The sequence below is a fragment of the Erpetoichthys calabaricus genome, chromosome 11 (assembly GCF_900747795.2).
Source record: "Erpetoichthys calabaricus chromosome 11, fErpCal1.3, whole genome shotgun sequence".
Classification (NCBI taxonomy): domain Eukaryota; kingdom Metazoa; phylum Chordata; class Cladistia; order Polypteriformes; family Polypteridae; genus Erpetoichthys; species Erpetoichthys calabaricus.
In genome coordinates this window covers 27829733-27855903 of record NC_041404.2, presented here as the reverse complement: position 1 = coordinate 27855903, position 26171 = coordinate 27829733, and the positions used below count along the sequence as shown (strand labels likewise).

At 36.2% G+C, this 26171-nt stretch overlaps 1 protein-coding gene across 3 annotated transcripts in view; it reads left to right on the top strand.

Annotated features, from left to right (window-relative positions):
• Positions 1-11946: 11946 nt before the first annotated feature.
• Positions 11947-26171, top strand: part of pitx1 (paired-like homeodomain 1) — a 554834-nt gene continuing 540609 nt past the window's right edge. For 2 of the 3 annotated variants that reach the window (XR_007936185.1, XM_051933474.1), the window contains exons 1-2: positions 11947-12146; positions 13726-13780. Coding sequence is in view for 2 of the 3 variants with exons in the window: in XM_051933474.1 (XP_051789434.1) it covers positions 13735-13780 (46 nt within the window). In the remaining variant the exon portion in view is untranslated. The remainder of the gene's footprint in view (positions 12147-13725; positions 13781-26171) is intronic. The other variant, XM_028812862.2, reaches the window with a different exon arrangement.

Genomic DNA, 26171 nt, shown 5'->3' with positions numbered 1-26171 from the left:
CTCAAACTACAACACACTTGTAGTTCAGGACCATAACAGTAACCGTTGAGCAGGCACATACACATCAAGTTGTAGTAAAAAGTGTTAAAAGCTTTATTCATCTAGAAAAAATGTGACTCAGGGGGAAAACTTTATGTGGAAAAATAACAATCAGTACAAAAAGAAAAAAATACAGAGAAAAGTATTATTAAACTAAATATCATACTCCAAATATATATGTCTCTCCATGTTAATAAAAAATTCAATCTCATACTGTATATCAGCCAATACCTTTATCCAAACTTTCCTACACCAGTACTCCCTGGTTTTAAACTACTCAACTAATTTACAAATAAAACTAATTAAAGTCACACATTCAGGAAAAAATCACCGCTTCCCTTAGTTAAGAGAACTAAGTTTCCACCCAGTTCAACTGTCATGTTTCAGCTTGGGTGTGATTCCTGGCTTTTGATTATTTTTCTTTTTTGTGTCTTCTTTGTTTATTTTGACATTTTTTTCATATGTTTATTGCAATTGTGTATTTTTGATAATACTGTCAATGTTACATATTTATTTTTTACTATTAATGTGTAATGAGTTGTGCCTTGCATTTTGTGGGATGAACCTCAAGAAGCAAGACCGCCCTGATGTCACCACTGAAGGGCCCCCCTCAACCTATATAGCGGGGGGCTGGAGAATGAAACCTTCAGGAGCTCATTGTTGTTTCATAGGGTGCATTTCTTTGCTAGGCTTTGAATTTTCTGGTTTCTAAATTTCAGCTTCTCTTTTGTGGATACTGCCATTTGGACAGCTCTGGGCAGCTCTTTTATGCATTTTTGCCACTTTTTGGGCATTTTGCATTTATAGAAACAAATATTTTTATTTAAAAAGATTCTGCTCTGGAACATATCCTTTCTAGCCAAAGATTTCACAGTTCATTTTCCTAAAAGGGCATTTTTGTGTATTTTGTAGATTGTGGGACATTAAAGGGATTGTCTGGAACTTTGAAAGCCAGGTCCTCAATTTAGGCCAGAGTAGGCCAAAGCCTCCCTATAAAGTTGGGAGATCAGACTACCTGAGTAAGGCCTATTTTAGGAAGGCTGGGAAGGCCAGGCCTGATTTCTTGAGCTTTTTAGAGGACTTACATCTGTTTCCCTAATGAAGTACACTCAACATCATAATATTGGTACAGGGAAAAAAAGCATTTAAGGTATACTTGCAATTATCCTAAAACCTGTACACACACCTCTTTACCACTCTTGCATTTGGGACAGAAATAAAAGATCTTTTTAAGCCACACAAAGCCTCCATTGGTGTAGCTTGACTCACAGACCTAATTAACCCCACAATAAGATGGTGCCTTCTGTCTCAGCTAAGTCTAACCAGAAGCCTCTAATCTAAAATGTAACTTTCATGGCAAATTGAACCTTTAGTAACCCAAACTAGCTTTTTGATTTTATATCTCAAGTGAAGATAAGTGCAGCCTATGGCATGCAATGTAAAAAGTATGAATGTTTTAAACTCAAATACCCAGATTAACTCTAGGGAGTGATTTTCCTTGTCACAGGGCCAACTGCCTGATTTAAGAAAGATGGTAAGCTTAGACAAAGGCAGGTAAAGGAACCTTATAGACTAACATCTCTGTGTAGCACCTCACCCTTGACCCTGCTCAATAACAGTCCTACCACATGTTATTGCCAGGCAGTGCCTGTTGCTCACCCATCACCTGAGGCTCATTAAGCTCAATTTACTTACTCCTAGCTTAACAACATCTGGAAGATTGTAACCCAGTGTTGGACAGCCACATTCTCTCCTATAATCCATCTTGTTATACTGTATTTCTTAGATAACTTCAGCGTGGGCATATGGGGGTCTGTGCCCCCAAGCTGTAAAGGACTGAAACGCCATTCAGGGAAGGTTCCTGGCACCTTGAGTCCAGTGCTACTAGGATAAGCTTCAGTTGTCTACATTCCAAGTTTTTGTGCTTTCAGTAAGTGGACTGTAAGGAGGATCGATAGGTGGGTTGTTATTAATCACAGCTCTATAAACTAGAATGCTCAAATGGAGGCTTAATTGCTAAAATATTCTAGAATCTTATGCATGTTTTAATTGTTTAATTTCTAGTTTATTGTATGTGTCTTAATTATCTTGTGTTTTTATGACTATTTTGAATATTTTGAGTGGACAATTAATGATGAACAAGCAGACAATTCCAGGGCCATTTGTTAACTGGGTGAGGTTATCAGTGAAAAACTACTGGCCATTAAGAGAAAGGTAACATCACAATAGATCATTAAAAGTGAATACATCTAAAATAACAAACAACATGTTAAATTACACTAAAATCTGAATTAAAGACAAGAAATGGCATCTCATAAAGAGACGTATAGCAACAAAGGCTTGTATAAACCTGCTAGACATATGAATGAAATGGAAAATGTACACATTATAGGGCATTTAGTTAAATGAGCAAAAATTGTAATATTCTGAAAGCAGAGAGAAAACACTTAAAGTATGTATTTTTATGAACATGAACATTTTTGGGATATTATAGATTGTTTTCTAGAATTATTTGTGATATGTGATTTATGCGGCTATTAGAAATAAACTGGATGCATTAGGATTAAAAGTCAAATCGGAGGTAAAAAGCTTAGGGGTAACCGTTGATTGTAATCTGAATTTTAAATCGCATATTAATCAGATCACTAGGACAGCATTTTTTCACCTAAGAAACATAGCAAAAGTTAGACCTCTTATATCATCGAAAGATGCAGAGAAATTAGTTCATGCGTTTGTTTTCAGTCGGCTAGATTTCTGTAACGCACTTCTTTCAGGTCTACCCAAAAAAGACATCAATCGTTTGCAACTAGTGCAGAATGCAGCTGCTAGAATCCTAACCAGGAAAAGAAAATCCGAACACATTTCTCCAGTTTTGATGTCACTACACTGGTTACCTGTGTCATTCAGAATTGACTTTAAAATTCTGCTTATGGTTTATAAAGCTTTAAATAATCTCGCCCCGGCTTATATATCGGAATGTCTGACACCTTATATTCCAAATCGTAACCTCAGATCCTCAACTGAGTGTCTCCTTAGAATTCCAAGAGCAAAACTTAAAAGAAGTGGTGAGGCGGCCTTCTGCTGTTATGCACCTAAAATCTGGAATAGCCTGCCAGTAGGAATTCACCAGGCTAATACAGTGGAGCACTTTAAAAAACTACTGAAAACACACTACTTTAACATGGCCTTCTCATAACTTCACTGTAATTTAATCCTGATACTCTGTATATCCAATTCATTATAATAACTATTCATTCAAAATCTGTACTAACCCCTACTCTCTCTTCTGTTTCCTTTTCCGGTGTCCTGTTGGTGGTGGCGTGCGCCATCACCATCTACCCAAAGCACCATGATGTTCCAACAATGATGGATGGATTAAAAGCCAGAAGTCTGTATGACCATTGGCATCAAGTGACTCCGTGAAAAACCCAAACTACAAAGAGGACTATTTCATTTATGTTAGGTAGAATGCCCAGAGGGGACTGGGCGGTCTCGTGGCCTGGAACCCCTACAGATTTTATTTTTTTCTCCAGCCTTCTGGAGTTTTTTTTTTGTTTTTTCTGTCCACCCTGGCCATCAGACCTTACTCCTTTCTATGTTAACTAATGTTGTCTTATTTTAATTTCTTATTTTGTCTTTTATTTTTCTTCTCTTCATTATGTAAAGCACTTTGAGCTACTTTTTGTATAAAAATGTGCTATATAAATAAATGTTGTTGTTGTTGTTGTTATGCAAATTCTAATATCCAGGACCTTATGTCCTTTGAAAACAGGAGTTTTTTATATAAAGCAGATTGTGTATGTTATAACGTATGTTGATATTTCTTCAAAGGAAATGTATCATTTTAAACATCATTCTGGTAGTTGAAAAAAAACTTTATTATTATAATTTTTTTCATTTTCTGTGGCTACATATAATGAAATAAAGATCCACAGTGGCCAGAGCCTATCATGGGAGCATTACCAGCGCAAGAAGGGGCCAGTAATGGAAGGGATGCCAATGTAACTTAGGGCATTTTCAAATCAGAGCAAACAGGAGTACCTGGGGTAAAAAATCCCACATGGGCAACGTGCAAAGTTCACAATGACTTCAGAGCTATGAGGCAGCAATAGTACTCTCTGCACCAGCACCTAATTTTCTTTAAAAAAGCTGTACTTTCTATGATCCATAACACTGGAATTTCTCCAGTATCTCTTCCTTTGTCACTCCACTCAGTTATTTACAGTAGCGTGAGAAAACAGACGTTTTCAATTCCCTCGGAAAAAAGAATAACATTCACTTACTAAATCAAGGACTGAGAATTTGGGCTTATCATCCAGGTGACATACCAACCACCAACACTCAAAATGGCAAGACCATCAAAATATAGGTTCAAAGGGCTTTGTCGTAATTCTTGTTTAACTGCACAAAAGTGATTCAGATAACAAGATTGGAAAAATAATGTTGGCTTAACTGCCCAGAGCTCTTTTTCTACTTGGAGTAAACATCTAAATGAACGTTTACAGACATGAGTTGCTCAGTTTCACTCACGGTTAAAATGTTTACCTGTTTTATCCACAAATGGTGAGATTGATTACTGTTTTCAAAATGACGGACAACCTTTAACCTCACAGTGCAATCATATCAAGTACTACAGTATATTATGAAATATCCCAGACTACTCAAGCAATATTTTAGTCTCTCACAGATCAGTCATAATAAAAATAGAAAAAAGGACAGATGAAGGACTAATACAGTTATCATCAAAGGCCCTGAAGAATGATGCATTTTCTCTGAAATTGCTAAACTTTTCTGCATATTTTCTGCTAAGTAAACTTTTCTAACATTATAAGAATCTTCATTGGCGATTCTAAATTGGCCCTAGTGTGTGCTTGGTGTGTGGGTGTGTTTGTGTGTGTCCTGCGGTGGATTGGCACCCTGCCCGGGATTGGTTCCTGCCTTGTGCCCTGTGTTGGCTGGGATTGGCTCCAGCAGACCCCCGTGACCCTGTGTTCGGATTCAGCGGGTTGGAAAATGGATGGATAAGAATCTTCTTTCCCACAATAATAACTTTATCATATTGTTTCCTGACTGGGCAATTAGTGGCACAGTGGTCAACTCTGACAACTCTCAGGTCCAGGATCTGTGCTGACTTTACACATTCTCCCTGTGGCCATGTAATGTTCCTGTCCTTCCACACCCAGACTGTGTCCGGATTGGTGTTTGCCTTTAGAATTCCATGAGCCCTCCTGGTAACTCTGGCATTACGAATATCCTCCAGAGATGGAAGAGCTATTTCTAAAAAATGATTTGGAGAGTCCTGACCATGCAATCTTGTGCAGATCAGTTAGCAACCAGACCGTAATTAGTCAGAGCTTTGGTAAGAATGCTCTCAATAGCACCCCTGTTAAAGCTATCAGGCATTCTGGTTGGCGTGCCAAATTTGTTTTGCCTTCATAGGAAGCTAAAATATGTTGAGTTTTCTTTACCAGTGGGACCAGCTAAGATTCTGACTAATATAAAAGAACAGAAATTCAAAGGGTTTTTCTCTCTCCACCTCGCTGATGCTCAGTGATGTGTGCTGCTCCTTTCTTTTTCATGGGTCTACAATCATCTCACTTGTTTTTACTAACATTTATGGAGAGATTGTTGTCCTGGCACCACGTTACAGGTTAACCACCTCCCTCCTGTAGGCTTGTCTCGTCTCTCCCAGTAATTGGTCCAATAACTGCGCTATCATCAGCAAATTTGATAATACTGGTGTAATTCTGGGTGAGCAACACAGTGGCCCATGAAGAGGGTATGAGGAAGTGTCCACATGTGTTTTCTTTGAGTGCTCCAGGTTTCCTCCCACAGTCCAAACACGTGAATTTTAGGTGAATTTGGCATTGCCGAATTGACCTCTGATGAGTGTGTTTGTGTGGGTTTACCCTATGATGGACTGTTGCCCTATCTAGGGATTGTTCCTGCCTTGCACCCAGTGCTTGCTGGGATAGGCGACAGCTTCCGTGTGACCCTAATCAGGATAGGGAGGGATGGATGAATGGATGGATGTTTTTAAAGTTAGTTGGTGCTGGTTTAACTTCTGCAAGCAAACCATTCTATCCAAAGGATGGCGTTGTCATTTGTGGAAATTGAGTGTTAATGTGAATTTTAGACAAAGACACCAGATTTAGAACAAAGGTGCAGGATCACGGTCTCAAACGCATGTCATAACCACATCACAAGTGACCTCTTGCTTTTCTGAACACTTGAATGTTCACCAAGATGTTTTAAACAATACTTGAGAATGACTGTTTTGATTTCTTGTGATATTTAATACTTCACAAGGGTTTCCTTATGACTTGCGATACACACGTTCCTCTTCATGAAGCTTCAGTCTTATCACCTGACTATTCATAATCTCTAAGGTGATGTAAGCTGGATTCTGGCTTCCATTAACGCATGTGCTAAGACACTTAAATTGATTGAGAAATCTCCTCGTTTACATTCCCCTTCTCAAGACCCTCACTGTGTCTTGAAAGGCTTCTTCCCTTTGTATCATGGTGCATAGTGTTGGTGTTAATCTGTACATCTGTTGTGTAAAAAATAAAAAGAGCCAGACTCAATCAGACATAGCAATGAGTCTGCAGGGCCTAAAGTGGCAACACCAGACACAAAGCAGGAGTCCAGTCTTGCTCCCTCAAATGTGAGGAGCACATTGACCAAAATGGTAGTAACTTTCTTTTATCATGTGTGTATTATGAACTGTCAGTACACCTGATATTTTTTGGTTTTGTGTTTTTTATGAATGACTTCTGTTTATTTTGTGCCATTAACTATTAAATCACTGCATGTTTGATGTTTGTACACCAGCAAAAAAAAAAAAATACTTTTATCATTCTAAGCCCAAATACACCTTGATTTGAATTTAGTTATGGATGGGTGGCCAATCCATTGCACTGGTCATAGTGGGACTAACAAGACAACCCAAAGAAAATCCACACAGAGGTGAGAAGCACATGCAAATTGTATTCAGGCAGTAACTGGCATGAACATTTAACTCGTATCTATGGAGCAGGAAGAACAGCAGTACAGGCTAGTGTTCACTATTGAAAATGCTGGTAATGTTAATCTTAATTATAACATACTATGCTTATGTTGTGAACTGATAAATGCTACGGATAAATGCATACTTTCATTTAAATAATACTAAACCCACTGAGTCTTAATGTTCAGGAGCTGACAGAACAAATCTTCATCATCATTAGCTTCCCGCGTACAGGAGGACTGTGATAACAAAATGCCAATTATCTTGCACCTTCCTTTCACACCATGTTACATGGCATTCTCTTTAGTATTGTCCAGTAGAGTCATTCTCTTTATTTCAAGTGACTTTCTCCCCTCTAATATCCTTTCTTTGGAGACTGTCATAGCTTAATACATCTATCAGCCATGTTCTTTCCTCACGTACTCTTCTGAGCACTTCCTCATTTCTTAGTCCTTCCGTCCATCTTATTCTCTCCAATTGTCACCAAAACCGTATTCCACATGCTTCCAAACATTTACTGTCTTCTTTCCATACCATCCAGCTCTCTGCTCCATGAAGTAAAATATTCCACACTTGTGCTTTTATCATTCGCTTTTCACTTCTCCCGTCATTCCATTGTTGACAAGTACATTTTAATTGTTGAACACATTTTTGGTTATTGAAATTCTTGATTTAACTTCTTCTTTAACTTCATTTTGGTGATTGTGCTTCCAAGATATTTAAACTGGTTCATTTGTTCATACTGTTTTGTTAACTCTTACTTGCAATCCACCATATTATTCATCTTCTTTATGTCATATCGTTTTCTAACCCACTTAATCCAGACTGGGGTTGTGGGGGGTGCAGGAGCATATTATAGGTAGAATAGGGCACAAGGCAAGAAAAATCCTGGACAGGGTGCCAGTCCATCGCAGGGTAACCACACACACACACACACAGGACAATTCACCTAGCCTGAATGTCTTTGAACAGTTGGAGGAAACCTACTGACATCTCTCAGACATGGGAAGAACATGCAAACTCCACACACGGAGGATGTGGGACACAAACTCTGGTTTCTTTGCTGCAAGGCAGCACTGCTACCATGCACTACTGTGCCATCCTCATCTTCTTTATGCTCATTTTTATTCAGAATACCCATTGTGGTATTGAAGAGGAGAAGCATAGTTTGCCACTCAATTCTTGTACTTGTTATTATTTAGACATTTGTAAATTTGTTAGCTTTCATCATTTCTCCACCAAACATTATGCCTTCTCTAGAGTGTGTCTCTCAATTGCTTCTGCATAAACATTGGAAAGTGGTGGTGAAGTAAGATGACCCTGCCTAACTCCTCTTCCAAAATTACAAGGACCTGCTGCTTCATCATCAAGTCTTACCCTTGCTATCTTACCCCTATATTGAGCTGATATCAACTGTCCATCTTTCCAATCTCTTCCTGTACATTTTCATCAGTTTGATCCAATTTACCTTGTCAAAAGTCTTCTTGGAATCAGCAAAACAAAGACATCTTACCCCTACTCGCTCACTAATTATTCAAAACATTTGCTATTGCATTTCTGAACCCGAATTGGTCTAAGCTAAAAAAAAAAAAGAAATATTAATAAATATATTATGTCTTACCTGTACCATGTTCTTGTTAAATCCAATATTGTTATAAAAAATATTTCCTGTAATAATTTTATAGGAATTAAATAGTAAAATGTTTTGTCAGATTTATCTGAAAGTATAAATTATATGACTTGACATTCTCAAACCAGCAAAATCCAATTCACGGTGGTGGGGGGAAATTGGAGCCTATCCCAAAAAACTGGGTTCAAGGCAGAACTCCACCAGCCTTGTGTGTGAGAGCCCACCTACACACACACACACACACACACACACCCCTAAAGAGCTAGTGCAAACAGCCAGCTATCCTGACACCCACATCATTAACGATGTGGGAGGAAAACTGAAGTACCACCAAAAAACATGGGGAGAACACACAACCTCCATGACCACAACAACAGCCGGGCATGGCCTTCAAACCTAAAATGCTTGAGTCATGAAACTGCAACACTCACTTCTGCAAAACACACAGCCAAACAAATTACTGATACACTCATTATATTTAATTCTGGATGTTTTATTTGCAGTGTGCTCTGTATTCAAAGTTATTCTGATTCATTTTTACATAACCTTCTTCTCTAAAGACTTGGATCACTCACACTGATGAATGTCTACTTACATTGTGTACTGTATTTCAAGAACATATAAATAAACGTGTTTATATATTTTTGATTTTTCACATTTTGAACTAAGTCAAGGACTGTCATCAGCTGTACAAAGCATAAGCATTATTTGATGTCAGTCCTCTTTATGTTTGCTAGTTGTGGATGCAGGAGAAGAAAACAGAAACATTAATGAAAATAACCTCAGTATACTCCAGAAACTGAAGAAATGAACTCTCAAAGCCATTAAAAGCCATCAATTACTTGTTCACCTTGCTAAAGAGCACACATACTCTGCCCTGACAAAATGAGCGACTCTCTTTCCTTTAGGGTGAACTCACTTGAAACCTTTTAACTCCGCCAGGGTATACAAAGGACAACCACTGAGCATCACTTCTGTATAATTTATACATCATAGGTCAGATGTCAATTGAAAACTGTTTCACTAACATACAACATCCTCCTGCAATGATTTTTTCCTTTTCTTACAAAATGTCTACATATCCAGTGTGATGTTAATTGGGTCTCTCAGGTTTGTATGATTTCTTTTCTTTTTTTCTAAGTTTTCCTTCCTAATGAACTTTTCCTGTTACACCAGTTGCAAACAATAATCTTGCAATTCATTCTTCTTGTTCAGATACGGAATATCTGTGTGATCTATTAATTTTGATTTCTTTTTGGTAATTACTATTTAAAAATTTGACACGTATAAAAATGATCTCATGACTTAAAAAGAAATTTTTAAATTGAACCGATTGACTGTTTAGTTAAATTGTATTCATCCTTTTCCGAAACCAGCTACAGTAATTCCAGTTGTTAGCCGAATTATTTTTGATCGTTAGCGTAAGTTAACAGGAGATGCTAAAAATGACTGTTTTATCGTTGAACAAATGTTTGTGCTGCAGCCCTCTTCGTTATTAAACTGCCGCAGTATGAGTGCGTGTCGCGCCGACGTGAACGCCTCCTGTCATGCGCTGGTCAAGGGCCATACAGCGCGCCCGATGCTGTCAGGATCGGCTCCGGCGACCTGTTATTTGGATTAGTGAATTAAAAAGAAGATGGATGGAGTATGGGAAAAATCTTTTCCACCTGTAAAGCGAAACAAATCATTGTATGTATCTGACACAATTTATCATGATATAAACTCATTTATAGTTTTATTTTAGTTTATTCAGAGAGTCATTTCCTTCGAGTTTTAAAACCTCCTTCTCAAGCCAAGCATCAGTACAGACAGGCACATAAAATATATTAACATTCGAAAAGCTACAATTTCTTCTCTAAATGACGGTCGCAATGCACGAATCATATAATTATGAATAATTTTACAAATGAAATAATGGAATTAACGTCATTAGATTAATGGAGTTAACACGCCTACGATAATTGATGACTTCCAAAATTGTGTCCACGGTCGAAATGGTTTAAATCCAGATTGATCTTGTCGCAGGGAGCTGGAGCTTATCTCGACAGGCGTTTTAAATACAGAATGATGCTTGTTTAAATTCTGGTTCTTCGCCAACTAAGGTAATATCTAGGATATATCCACTTTATCTTTTGAAAGATTTTTCACGTAATTATTACTTGGTCTTTTGTTATAGGAATGATTTATGTTCTGCGTTAAACAAAGTAATACGTTTGCCAAGTAAAACAATAAACGCAAAGAATAAATGATTCTTGGTAAGTATATTCTTTTTACTGACGATTTAAAGAACGAGTTCCTAGCCAAAACGTCACGGATCAATGTTTTTCTTTTGGACAGACTTTACTCTTACACCTGGCCGTTCTGCCGTCGATTCCACATAATTATTTTTTTTTACTGTACGATACTTTTATAAATATTTGTTATTCACTCGGGTGATAAATAATCTGCTCACTGGACAGAAGCTGATGATGGGTGCACTGATGCGCCGAGTACCAGCGCTACCAATGGTTTTCTCGAAATCCATAAATCCCCAGTGACTGCGCTACAAGGATTTAAATTCAAATATGATCAAGACAGTAGCGTCACGCTGCCTAAAGAGGAGACTTACTTTGAATTTGGTTAGCTTGTTTAATTCAGATTCTCCTATCAGTATTTTTCGATCGCATTTCAACATTACTCGTTAACATCCAGGGGAAAAGTTCGCGCTGCAACAATCATCAATAACACTTCTCTGGAATGGCATGGTGGCACAGTGGTTAGCGCGGTTGTCCTAAAGCTCCAGGCGATTGTTCTCGAATCTTCAATGCGCTCAGTTTTCTCTCGTTTTCACCCAATATGCATGTTAATAGGTGAAACAGTAAATTTAACGTCGCTCCCTCGTTGTGGGCTTCAGACTACTATAGGATGTGTTTCTTCCTTGCACTAGACACCACTGGAACAGGCCTCCGTTCACCTCGATCCTAAAATGGAGTCAGAAGGTTCGAATAAGGATGGATGTCTCAAAAAGTGATGTATACTAAGCACTTTGTTTAACAGACTGCGTTTCGTCACCATACAAAAGTGATCAAATGAGAACAGAGATTATAATATGTAATATAATTAAGTGCGCGCGTATATCAGTGAGTCCACAGAGAGCTGGTCCCTCAAACAACCCTTGTTTTGTACACCTTTTTTTCTGCTGTGGGAACTGCCATATTAATAATACGTCTGGAAGCTGATGTAATGGTCGACTTGGATAATTAAGCGGACGGGATGAAGCCCCGCACCTCCACGCGCGGCTCTGATTGACAGTCGGGAGTGCTTGACGTCACCACGGTGCTCCCAAAGAAAACCTGGAGCTGCAAAAACAGACCGAATCACAGATCAGAGTGCCCTGCTACAAACTGCAAGCTTATCGTTGGATCTATTTAAATCCGAATGGGGAAAAGATTAATGATATTTTGATTTAACGTCAAGTGAAAACTAAGGGTAAGTACACAAATTATCCTATACTGTTTTAAGTGTGTTGGTCGAAGAATGCTTCTAGATAGACTTTGGGGATATACACCGGTGTATACTTGCTCCGAACAGAAAATATTCGTATTTTGCATGATTTATTTCCGAGAAAAAGCTAATTAAATAATCGTGAGGACTCATCTGAATGAAGTTTTAAAAATACAGCCTCTGCCACAACCTTCTCTACATAATCACACATCCATCAGCTTGTGCACGTCCCTATGATGAAAAATATATGAAATAATACTTCAAAAATATTAGTATCTTTTATTTTGTATTGCATTTGTTCAAGGTTACCATTATTTTTTCTTGGACAATTTCATTGCTCACAACTTTATTTTTTAAATACACGTAATTTCATAAAACACATTTATTATTAAACTAATCCGTGTTCATTTTTAATAAAACAAAAACAGTCTAACTCAAGTCACAAGCAGATGGCTTCAGTTTATGAAAAGGTAATTCCACAAGCGCATTTTAAGACACTAAAAGGCAGAGAGCCGGCGCAGTAGCTGGAGTCTCTATTTCGCTTCATCTCTTATGCGATTTGCACATCAAAAGCCAAAAGGAATTGTGCGTTTCGAAAACTAAATAAAAGATATCGTATTTAGAGCGTACGTGACGTGACGTCTTTTTGAATCCCTTCTGTAGAATACTTTATAATGAAAACATTGCAGTTATACCTACGAATGTCTCGCGTTTTCGAAGATAAGCCATGGGTATTGTTTTATTAATGCACAGCTGGATATATAAATGTAATGGCAAAATGTGAGAGCATATTTTCTCGTTATAGCGCCTTGCGGAAAATGCTAACCGTGGTTCACATGTAAATACTAATCGTTTACATGCTGGACCTTTGTATTTTGTAAAGCTACGAAACTGCACGATAGTGACGTAAAATGTCTATAAAATATACATTTTGTAAACCTTAAATATTACACGATTCTGATGTTAATGGTTGAATGTTAGTGGCTGTTGAAAAGAATGGAAAAAAATGGCAATTCCTGCTTTGACAAAAGATCGCGTTGCTTAGCTCCAGACAAGGAGCCGGAACGCAGCATCGTGACGATTTATTATCAACATAAAACAAGCAAAGGGATTCCAAAAGATAAGAAAGGTTAGACGAATATATTATGTTAGGTAAACACAGGCCGTTGGGCTTTAAACTGAAGCCCAAAAGTTAAAGTAAGTGTAAATAAAACAAATGTTTGCTGAAACACCCATATGATTAAAAGGGGTCCTCCGAGAGCTGTATAAGACGAAGTAATTTTTACACTAAAGCTACACGAAATTAATCGGGTTTTTTTTACATGCTAAATATTTTATGTAACCTCTGCCTATTATTGTATTTTCTACAACTGCCCACAGAATAATGTAAACCACTGTTTTATTATTATTTTATGAATACAAATTTAATTTGCTTTAAATATATGCATGTATAGTAAGATGATGTATGCAATTATTAAGCAAGGCAATTTAAAATTTAATTAAATGTAGCATTAAAAAAATAAAGAAAACGATGGACATTTAAATCAATTTTCTTACATTACAGGTATTTACAATGGACCTTAATTTATCAAAGAATTTATCATCCTGCATTGATCCGGGTAAGAATGACATTTAATGAAAGTTTTCATACAATTAAAAATGATTTGTTGCCTATACATTTCTTTTTCCAGAAACTGCACATTAAAGAATCAATGCGTGAGTAAACTCTCAGAGCAGAGAGGGCAGACAGCGTGGTGCGCTGACATTCACTTCACTAACACACCACAGTTGGGCATCCATGACAGCTTGGTGGGCGTTTGAAAGGACCAGGCGGTCACAAGTTGTTGTGTCGCTGGTAGTTATGTTGTTTAGGATGTCTGCAAAGAAATTTGTTGAAATTCGAGGCTTTTGTTATTAAAAACATCTTTTCAGAATAAAATAAAAACGGAAAGCAGATTACGTTCTGCTTAGTGAATTAGAATAACTACTTCTCGCTGAAGCAATTCGCTGAAAAAATATTTAGGACATCTACGACTACAGCAAACTAGTGTGTTTTGCGTACACGCTACATTGTACAATAGACAGAAGACAGGCCGCATTTGAAAAGCCTTCATTCTTAATTATGCCAAACGCTCCTCTGTTTAGAATGCACAAGAGCAGCTGATTTAGATTAATCAACGTGTAACAGCAAGACCCCAACTGCTATGAAAAAAGATGGTTCAGCTACACGGTGTCTGAGGGAATAACAATCAAAAAGAGAGACTGGACAGCACGGCGAAAATGTTGGCGTTATGTAGTAACTGCGTGTGATGGAAGGGTGAAATCAGCTTACACAGATAGATAGATAGATAGATAGATAGATAGATAGATAGATAGATAGATAGATAGATAGATATTATTTACAATACCTTATTTAAAGCAAAAAAAAAACACTCGTTTTTTTTAGGTGGAATTGTGAGTTTGGCCCAGTTTTCCGAATTTTCCAGCACTCACATAATGAACTATTAGGTATACCTGTTAGAAAACAGTTATTATCTCACATGATATTTTACCTGCTTGACTCATAGCTGTACTTTGTAAAAAATATAGGATTCTGTCATTTTACTAAATCAAAAATCTTTTACCTCTAAATTGTGTTGCTAGTATTGAATTATAATCAGAACTAGTTTTACACTTTGTTTCCACTCTGTTTAACATTTTGAGTAACTTTCTGAAACAGCCATTAGTCAGTTTACACCGCTTTTGATACAAGCTGCTTTGAATGCTGTACAGGGTGCAGGAAATTTGAAACTATTTATTGCAATGCTATGGCAAGTAGTTTTGTATATTCAAAACAATAGAAAGTACAGTAGCATTACTTTTAGCATTATATAAATAAACACACTCGTAGTGACTAATGAAATATTCCTCTAACAGAAGTATTTCAAATTGGTGTTGAAGCACATTTAGCAAAGGGCTTCAGCAAGTCAAATAACAATGTGTCCGTTTTAATAGATGATCGCGTGCATGCCGTTTCGTTTCTTTTATGATACTGGCTATGATGGGGGCTTACTGGAAAAATCTCTCTGGAAGAAGTAACAGGTTTATGCCATGACATTTTCAAGTTACAGTATTAGCTTTTTGTGAGGAGTTTTGCAAAAAACGACATAAGGAACGAATAAGAAATTTGGCCACGAGGTGTCTGGGTGTGTGAAGGTCTTCTTCACTCCTTTAATAATCAGGTGTGTAACGTCTGTCCAGTCAGCTATTGCTTGGACTACGCTGGACTGTGCTTTATACCTGTACAGGACAAAACAAATAAAGGCTGTAGTTGAATGTAGTTGAACCACATTGTGGTTTAGGTATACACAAAAATGATCATTTCGTTTTTATACAAACAATTACCAGTCTGTTTTATAAACACAGTAAAAATAAGGTAAATGCATAAATCAAAACTGTGGATTCTTATTTGATCTGTGTAATATAGAAAACAAAATAGTTAAACTAGGATAGGAAAAGAAGAAGATCAAATAAATTTTACATTTTAAGTATTTGATAACAGTTTATGAGTCGCAAATATCAAACACATAACCTGTATTAATTGAAATATACTTCAAAAGTAATCCTGGCAATACCAAACAAATCAAAACTCCAAAGAGGCACAGATAAGAAATGGGTTAATAAGCAGCAGGTCACTCTAACGTGATGTCTGACAGCTAAACCTGCCCTATTGAGTCGAACTGCCTGTCCCTTCTGATTGTCAGCGCTCTCCTCTGTACTGCACATTTGCTGCCCTGTGGCGTGTGTTGGTGACACTCTTAGATGCTTGCATGCTCAGTTCTATTTTCCTAATAGTTCCCTGTTATTTTTGGGAGGTTCCCGGCCTTATGCTGAATTCTTGTTTACCTTCTAAAGTGCCTTGTGATGGCGATGACTGTTGTGAAAGTGGCCATACTAAATAAAGGCTGATTTATATAACTCTACAAAACAATACCTATTCTGTGGGAAACGTTTCTCAAGTAGTGAGGTGCTTATGGATTTCGCTGAAAATTCAAGAAAGTACATTTTACACTACAAAACTGCCTAATTACGGCTTACTGCTTGGCATAAAAATGAACCAGCAATTAAACTGAGGAACTACGTACTTTTGACTACATTTGTTTATTTGTGTTCCAATACAGTTGTCTTTAAAATATATTTTTATCCTCTTATATTTTAAAATTATTGAATACTAAACACAAAAACATAGACAATGCAGATAGATAGATAGATAGATAGATAGATAGATAGATAGATAGATAGATAGATAGATAGATTTCAGTCAGCAAAAGTATGCATCTCTATATGGTTGAACCGCTAAAATGTATTTTGAAGTTCTTAAAATGTTAACAGAAAAACTACTCTACCATCCTGGCAAGTTGTACTTGTCTTAACTAATTTGGTGTGATTATGTTGTTCCTTTATGAGCTTCCAGCATTGTTAAATTTACTAACTTTATACAAAAATAATACTATATATTTATTTATAAAATATTTAACTATTATTTGCTTTTCAAATGCATACATAATTGTTACATTATATTTACGTAAAAATAAATAAGCATATTAGTACTGAATTCCATTGGCATAATAGGCCGAAATGCGTAGAGAGGTAATTATTAAATTTACTTAAAAAATTTCAACCATATTTACAGTATCATTAAAATGTTCTTAAAGTTTGCGATCTTTTCTTTTGGGGGGGGGGGGGGTCATTTTTTAAACTTGTTCTGTGTACAGGCCGTTCGGATGTGAATGTTCAAATTTTATTTTTCGATTTAAACGCTTCAGTGGATATTTTTCCCTTAGCAATAATAAACATCACGATATTTTTTTAAATACATATGCCCAAATTAATGTACTTTTTCTAACTATTTACTTAGGTATGACATTTATAAAGAGTTTGTAATTTTTGTTCGATTTAGCATAATGCTTTGCTGAATCACCGCTAGAATTTGTCGGCTTCATTTTGAAGCTAGCTTGTTTTGTTTTTTGTTTATTCATTTTTTTATTTTTTATTCTTTTATGTTCTAAATAAAGTTAATTAACCCGAGTATCTGTAAAGTGCAGTGGGTCATTTAGTTTAAGTGAAAAGTATTGAAGCTCGTTGACGTTTTTATCTTGGTTTTCTAAACACTAGATAGGCTTAAATACAATGCAATCACATTTTATCACTGAGCACCACTTAAAGACCTCCGGAGATTACGTTCATTTAAACGCTACCACAAGCTCCCATCCTCATCAGTACAAGTTCATCACGGCAGCCATCAGAGATTAACGGTATGTCGCAGTACTTATTTGCATAGAGACGTCCATTTAGCTGTCTGTCAAAACGATTCGGTAATTTTCAAGTAGCTAACATTTTCGTCAAACCAACCTGGAAGACTCCGAACGTTGTTCATTCTTGTGCTGACTGAATTTCTAGAACTTTTACTCAATAGTGCGCGCTTTTGTGTCTCATTTTTCCCACTTAATTTAGAAGAGGATGGCGTTCTAAAATACGCCTTTCATTAAAATACATTTCAGCTTAGGCTGACGAAATACATGCAGTATTTATTTGCATATTGTGTTGCTTAATAGTACCGTATAGAAAATGTAACGTGGAAACATACAAACGTTACCTACCAAAAATGCCTAACCTTTTTATGTTCCTTGATGGAAAATTCTAACGAATCCTCATCTGGAAAACGTCCCTCAGGCAACAGTCGGATTGATGGAGGGACACTTCATGGAGAGAAGGTCGTGTGGGCACCGAAGAAACACTTGCAACACAAGAGTTCTAAGTATTTTTTAAAAGAAAGCATTACTAAAATAATACTACTACTACTACTACTAATAATAATACTAATAAAAATAATAATAAATTACACCCGTGAATTATACTAAAAGAACTGACATCGTTGTGTGATGAATTTTCTTTAGTTCTTTATTTTTTAATGGTCACATTTTCACGGATTTATAATGTTGATGAAGATAGCTAACGCAATAATTAGCTCTAAAGGCGTAAAAGTCATTCTGCGTACTTCATTCATTGCAAGGCAAGGAGGAGTAAGGAGTGAAGAAAGCAACCGACAAGCACAAAAAGAAAGTGGTGCTTTTTTTAAAGGTGCTACTGTGAACATATTTCCCCATTAGCAGATTATATGTTGCCATTAATAGCTGTTGCTGTTATTATGAAGAATAACGTCCAACACCAAAACAATATCTCATGTCACAGCCAACCTTTCTTTCTTTCTTTCTTTCTTTCTTTCTTTCTTTCTTTCTTTCTTTCTTTCTTTCTTTCTTATAAATTAAATGTTTTTTGGGGGTGAATCGGGGTTTTCTTTGTTTGCTTTACTTTTGTTATTGTACATGACTTGTTGAGTATTGATTAATAAAGTTCAAATCAAAATTCAACAAAATTCTTTTTCTTTCTTTCTTTCTTTCTTTCTTTCTTTCTTTCTTTCTTTCTTTCTTTCTTTCTTGTTGAAAAAATATCTGGAGCACAGAGCATAAAAAGGTGTATATTATTATGTAAAGTCCTTAAAAAAACTAAACTTTTAGGATGTAAGGAGTTATGTAGTGAAATATTCTGGTTTCCAAAATAGATCAATTAAATCTTGGAATTCCAAAGAGACTTCATCAAAACATTTTAATATTTGAGAGACTGTTACAATAAGTGTCTTGGGCCTGTCGATGAAACATGTTTTTAAAACATCTTTCCAGCGAGTTCCTAAATGCTCTGTTATATTGGGTTACAGCTATTAAAATTGTGCATACTGTGGTGATGGTAACAAATACAAAAAACAGATGTTCTTTAGCTTTTTTTTTTTTCTTTTAGCAAAAATCAAGCAGTGTTTCATTTTTCTCCCTATTTCTTTTGAGTTTTGCTTTTGTTGGAGTTCAAACACAAATAATGGGTTTTCATTAAGTTAAGGTTGCATTCTGGATTTTTTTTTTAAGATGTTAAGAAAGCGACATAACATACCATTCTGATGTTCATTTAATCAAACTTAGGGTCTCGGCGGGATCGAGACGTTGTTATGTTATTTTACATTATGTTAGGTTATAGATAATGCACTTTCTATCAGCAGTACCTTATGTACGAACTGTCAAATGCAGGCTATCCACTTTCTGAACTTACATTTGTGCTTTTTAGATTTTAGATTGGATGCTGCAAAACAAATTTGAATCGAATGTGCAACAAGTGAGCTGTTTACCTTCAGGATGTGTTAAAATGCAACTAAATGTAATTGTGCTCAAAGATACCAATTCGTTTTCACTCTGCAGTAGTCTAATTTTTCTCTGCAGCACTTAGCTTTCTCGTCACAACTCTCACTTGAACAAAAGTTCTATGAAGGTTTTAAAGTCATACAGGTAATTGCAATTTCACCTGCCTGGGTTTTTGGCACATTGGCGCAGCGCTCTTTTCTAACAGACTGTTCAGCTCAATACATTTCTGTTATCACACTTCTATAAAATGATTCATTATTCGTCTTAGTCCGCGTTTCAATGAAAGAGGCTAGACCAAAATGTAGCCATTGTTTCTTCAAATTTTAACATGAAATGAGGCGATATAAAAGATTACTGAATGGTTTGTGCGTGTAATCAATGTAATCACATCTAACAATACCTTCTAAAGTCAAAGTTATATATTGATTTATACTGTATACATAGCAAAACCGTATCACAAACAAATACATATTATTGTACATATACATGTAATTGCATGCATGTGTGCTTGTGTGCATATACATGTTAGAAGTAGGCCCATATAGTATAGTCCTCAATGGTATGAACTTGTTAATAAAAAAATAATGACTTGAAGAATTAAGAAAATAAAAATGTTCTTTAAACCCACCAAAATATTGTGAAATAATCAAATTACAAACCAGTAATGAATTGTAATCCAAACATAATGCTGTTAGCTAGACATAGATAGATAGATAGATAGATAGATAGATAGATAGATAGATAGATAGATAGATAGATAGATAGATAGATAGATAGATAGATAGATAGATTTTTGCTGAAACTGTGTTTAGTAAATATGTTATGTATGTGTGAGTGTGTGCATTTCTGAAATATATTAACATGAAACTCCACAACGTGAACACAAAATAGTTTTTGGCTAGACAGCTTCACTTTGATTGCAAGGGACATTTACATTTAATTGCATGAAAATGGAAAAAGTCAGATGACCCTGTCCTTTGCCAAGCATTTACCTTTATAACCCAGACATTTCTGTTTTTGGGAATTGCCTCTGGGTCTGGGGTGCAATGCATTCATTTAGTCAAAAAGTTGTAAATCAAGCTGTTCAATGCTTAAAAGGTAACCCTGAGAACAGACCCCTTAAGCTACGTAGTGCAGTGTGTACTTAATAGAGACATTAATTATAGGGTCCTGTGGAAGCAGGCCAATAGCTTTCCAGCATTCTAAATTAATATTTTGGGGGTTGCCAAAGACATTTATGTCTTATTTGACATCAGAATTCTATGAGAAGATGGCGAGAAATACAATACATATAACAAACTATAATGTGCATATTCATATGATTTACCTTCATACACATCCAAGAAACTTTAGTTATTACCTTGAGAGTGAAATTAGATGACTGAAACTAATTATTTACATATTTGTAGGTCATCAGTGGTAAAAATCTGTATCATGTTAACATACATTTTTCTTTGATTATATATTACCTCAACATGCAGGCATTTGCTATATAAAAATAAATACAAATATTTCAAATGTAAAATGCCATACTCAAATTATCATTTAGTATCCACTTATAATAAATTGTTTAAACACTACTCAGATTTACTGCCGGTAATAGGAAACCTGCACTTTATGTCATACTAACCAAACATTGATCATGTCTCCTTGCCACTGTGAAGATATATGGAGTAGGACTTTGACAAATAAGAGGCCATATTGGCTTTCACTAATTAAAATGAAATTATTGTGAGATTGTAAAGCATTTACAATGAACTTCCTCAGTAACACAAGACAAATTTGTCTTTAGAAAGGAAAATGTTGGTATATTGTACCATTTATAATTTAGTAGTAGAAATTATCTTTTCAAAGCAACATTCATTGTTCCACTGTTTAAAAATGTTCTAGTCATGATATACCACAACTCATCCATATTTACCTGGGAACAAAATAAAAATTCATACAGAACATAGATAAAAATATCAAGTAGCATATTCTCTTTTACACAAAAACTGACAAGTTGGTATTGCGGTAGGACAGCTGTTCACTCTGAAAAAGACAGCGTTGAAAATGGCACCACAAGTTTTCCAAAGAACTGAAGTATTATAGCGTCCACCGAAGTATAATAGCGTCCATTGTGCCACCTACCATTAACATCTAAGATATTCTTGCTGGTATACTACTAAGAGTTACTCTACCCAAGACAATATACTTAATTAATCATTTTTATGTTATTATTATTATTTCTCATTTGGCTGACCCCTTTATCCAAGGCGACTTACAACAATTGAGATACAGTTGGATGTATTTCTTTTGTTTTTCCAAATGGAGCACAGGCAGGTGACTTGCTCATGGTCATACGGTGTCAGTAGTAGAACTGAACCCATAACCTCAGGGTTTGAAGTCCAAGTCCTTAATCACTACAACACATGGCCTACCAGGGCCGGATTAAGAAGCCCTAAGCACTTAAAAGATTTTGGTGCCCCTTCATATATGAGCTGCACTCACTCTCAGTGGACGACTGAACGGGACAGCTGACAAGACCAACACAAGAACGATCACATGAACCTCGGTGGGCCATTTTGTTGTATTCCCAAGACTAATATGCATCATTAGCCTCTTTTATTACTATTTTGTTAATATTTTTATTATTGCATGTATGTATATGTAAGTATTTTATTCAATATGGGAGCCCCTTTTTGTGGCACCTGGTTCAGGTGCACCATTTGCCGTTTTGCACCATATGGTCCATGGTAAATCTTCGGCAATGGAAAATTTCTGTGGCGCCTCCACTTCCCTTGATGCCCTAAGCTCTTACTTATTTTGCTTCATGGTTAACCCGGCCCTGCTGCCTACTGTATGTTAAGTTGATTTGTTTATTACAAAACCCTTAAAGGGTCTCCAGACAATTGCAAAGCAGGGACAAGCTGGGAGAAATCACATGACTGAACAAACTCTTTACATTTTTTTTAAAGAAATCTAACATGTTTTCTTTTCTATTCCAAACGTACATTTTATACTCCCAAGGATGTATTTTTGTATGAAATGATCATTTTTCACTTTCTGACAGAATCTTATAAACACCCTGAATATATTCTAAAGCAGATAGTTCAATCTGTAGGTTTTCACCTGAATTCTCCTTCATAAAAACAAGTTTGAAAGCCACCAGGCTCCTTTTGTTTCATCACTCTGCACGACTGTAGCAAACAGACACCCATGCAAATTCTGTTACTTCCCTGCCTATTTTTAGCAGGATTAGAAAACTGAAAGGATGGCTGAAAATCGTTATGAATGCCTTTATAGCTGAACAAAACAATAATAGTGATAAGTTTGTAGTGCCTTTCCCATTGCTCTTGTTAGAGCCCAGAGGGTGCACTTGGCATAACTCTTGTGATATCACTTACATGCAGTACAGAGCATAAAGACAGCATAGCAGACAGGCCTCTTGGCAGCTGGGGCACACAATCAAAAACTGAGCCGTCTGGCTGATAAAAGCGCATTGCTCACACAAACACGCACGGAGAAAGAGAGACAAGCAAAGGAAGAAAAGATACACCAGAACATAAACAAACAAAACAAAGCACAGGCGTCCCATTGGGCCTAATTAAACACTCTTTGTTTTCCGGATTCTTTATATCCTGCTATTTTCTTCCTCTTGCTTCCACTTTATTTCCAGTATCTAATCATTTTTCCTCTCCTGCCAAAATGCACCCATGACAAGTTGCAACTGGCTACTGTTGAGGATATTTTTTAATCCTTGTTACACAAAAATATGGCATAGAAGTCAAAGGTCACCTAGAATCATACCCAGAAGTGCTCTTCAGTGCTGCCAACCAGTGGCTCTAGCCCTCATTGCACCTTTGCCTTCAGCACACACTGTGTAGTTATCTGGATGAGCAAGGGACATGCATCTTGGAAGGACTCCATTTTTGCTACGGAAGCTTATATTTTTTGTTTTGATGTTGACCAGAACTTGATTATGTGAACAATTCATCATGTTACTTTTGACCTATAACATTTTTGGCAAAACTCTCATGCAGGTTTACACAGCTCGGAAAACGTACAGTATAGTGACCGAAACAGGTACAAATCAACATGGCTGTTCAACTGGTTACCACATCCTATGAAGGTAGACATATTTTATGAATCCCTCCATCCATCATTTTACTGAACCCACTTAGCTGAATTTTAGAGTTTCACCCTATACACTCTTGAAAGTAACGGTTCTGTAATGGCACTTTACAGGGCTGTGTGGTTCCTCGTATGAACCACTGCTTTACAAAGAACCATTTCATTATGGAGAGGCTTCTTTGCATTTGAAATGGAATCTTTAAATAGGTTACTAATGTGCTGACAAAACAGAAATCTTATGTTCTTGGCTGACACCTTTATACAGGGCGACCTACAACATTTGAGATACAATTGGTTATGTTTCTTTGCCTTTTCCAGTTGGAGCACAGGCAGGTGAAGTGACTTGCTCAGGGTCACACAGCGTCAGTGGCTTCATTTCAACCCACAACATCCATGTTTGAAGCCCAAAACCTTAACCACTGTGCCACACTGCCTGTCTGCATCTTTAATGTATACCTAACAGGATACTAACAAATCAAGAAAACCAGAACTTAGCCTGAGTTATTATATGCAGCAAGAGTCCATTTAAAATCAGGAAGGCAGTGGTATTTTATAAATCTGTTATCCTTGTTATTTTTGGGAGCTGTTAAGGATCTAAATCAAAATTTCTTTCTGGGTCATTCATATAGATTGTTCTTTTGGGATCCAAAAATGATTTCCTGTGGTATGGTTGTGTAGAACCACTTTGGCACCTTTATTTTTAAGAGTGTATGCCAGCAGCATTGGGTGCAAGACACATATCAACCTTGAATGGGGGAGCAGTTTACCACAGAGCACCGTTACACGCATACAGACATTTAGTTATAACCTCATAAGTTAAACGTATCTGATACATGAACGTCAATAAGGCAGGAAAACTGGAGGTCCATGTAAAGACCCGTCTGAACACTAAGAGAATCTGTAAACTCCATAAAGTAATCCAGAGTTCTGCAGTCTGGAAGTGTGTAGAGTTAACCACTGCACCACGCTGCCATACTCGGTCTTTAATTTTATACATTTAACATATTCATTTATATAACAAACTCACTTAATTTGCCTTTAAATATTTCAGCTACCAAATATAATATCAAACGAACGCATGTTGACAGAACAGATAAGCCTATTTACTCTAGGCTTACAATTTAGTTTATGATCGCTTATTGTCTGATCAATGTTCAAGTAACCTGTGTAGGTTGTTATGAAACTCCCTGATAAAATGCACTCCCCGTTTTTAGGTGCAATTTAAAACACGTTACATTTTAGGTAGGCTACATTTACAACCGGAGCACTACAATGTACGAGTAAATTATAAAGCATTAGGAGTTATTAATAATATACACGAGCTCTCAAAGAATACTACAGTTTATTTTCATCACACCACAGCAGAGCCCTGCACAGAACAACTCTGTAATAAATGAATGAAATGAGCCCGTTTTCGTGCGAGCTTGTTAAAACATAACAAACAGGTAACCATAATGAGCAAAGGATTAGGTGACAAAGTTCCCACAAAATAATTCCATCTGCATTTTAACCCATAATGACAAGATAAAAAAGAAAAGAAAGAAAGAAAAAGAACACCGATAGGAGCGTACTTTTGAGATTTTAAATCAGTATCTGTTAAAATGTTTTTGGTTTTTTTTTCTTTTGATTAGTTGTTTTTCTTTTTTGTGATTTTATTCATTATATAAATTACCTTAAATTACAGTTCTGTACAATATTGGACTTGTATGAAATTGCAAATGTTTAATCTGTTTTTTTTTAAGAGAATACTGAAAATAAGTTGACAACAAAACTCTCTAAAATATTGTAAAACATTATGTCAGCTTTCGTTAACATTCTGGAGAAGTTAAAATGTTTATGGCGTATTTTATGCCGCTTCTTGTAATACACAGTAGAATAGTTTCATTCCGTGATGCATTTGCTACTATTTCATGAACAGATACTTCTTTAAATGTATATAAAAAATTGCTTATTAATTTCCTGAAACGCTTTAGATTGAGCCAATGAGTGTGCATGAAATGAACTGGTGTACCTGCGACCCTGCAAAAGACAAACACTATGTTGCAATTGTCAAGAAACAAACAAACAAACAAACAAACAAAAAGGAAAACCTCAAATCAAACACCTGCTTGCATTAATAGTAATCGCTTTACAGTTGGTGTTTCAAAATGTGAAGGGTGTTATGTGAAAATGAACAACGATTCGGTGTTTAACACAGGGCCGACTGCTATCGTGTCCGACTCCTTCAATCTTAATCGGGAATAAGCGGGCACAGAACACTGAAAGATGGTTGGAATCACCAATGAGTCGAACGCCTTTTATATTAAATATAAATTTCAAAATCTGTCTGAAAAGGTTGTAAACCTGGACCGCTTTATTCATATACTGCAGAATCAACCATCAGTTCCAAATCGATGTCTTAACTTTTAAGACTTTGAGTTCCCCAACCAAAACAATACATACATACATACATACATACATACATACATACATACATACATACATACATACATACATACATACATAAATGATAATTAATAAACAGGTGCAAATGGAATATTTATCCGAATCCAATTAAGCATTAGATAACACATACATTGTGTTATTCGATATAACTGATTAAAAAGAACGCCTCAGTGTTTAAGATACAAACGTTAATAAATTGATTTTGTGACGGCCTATGCACAGTTTG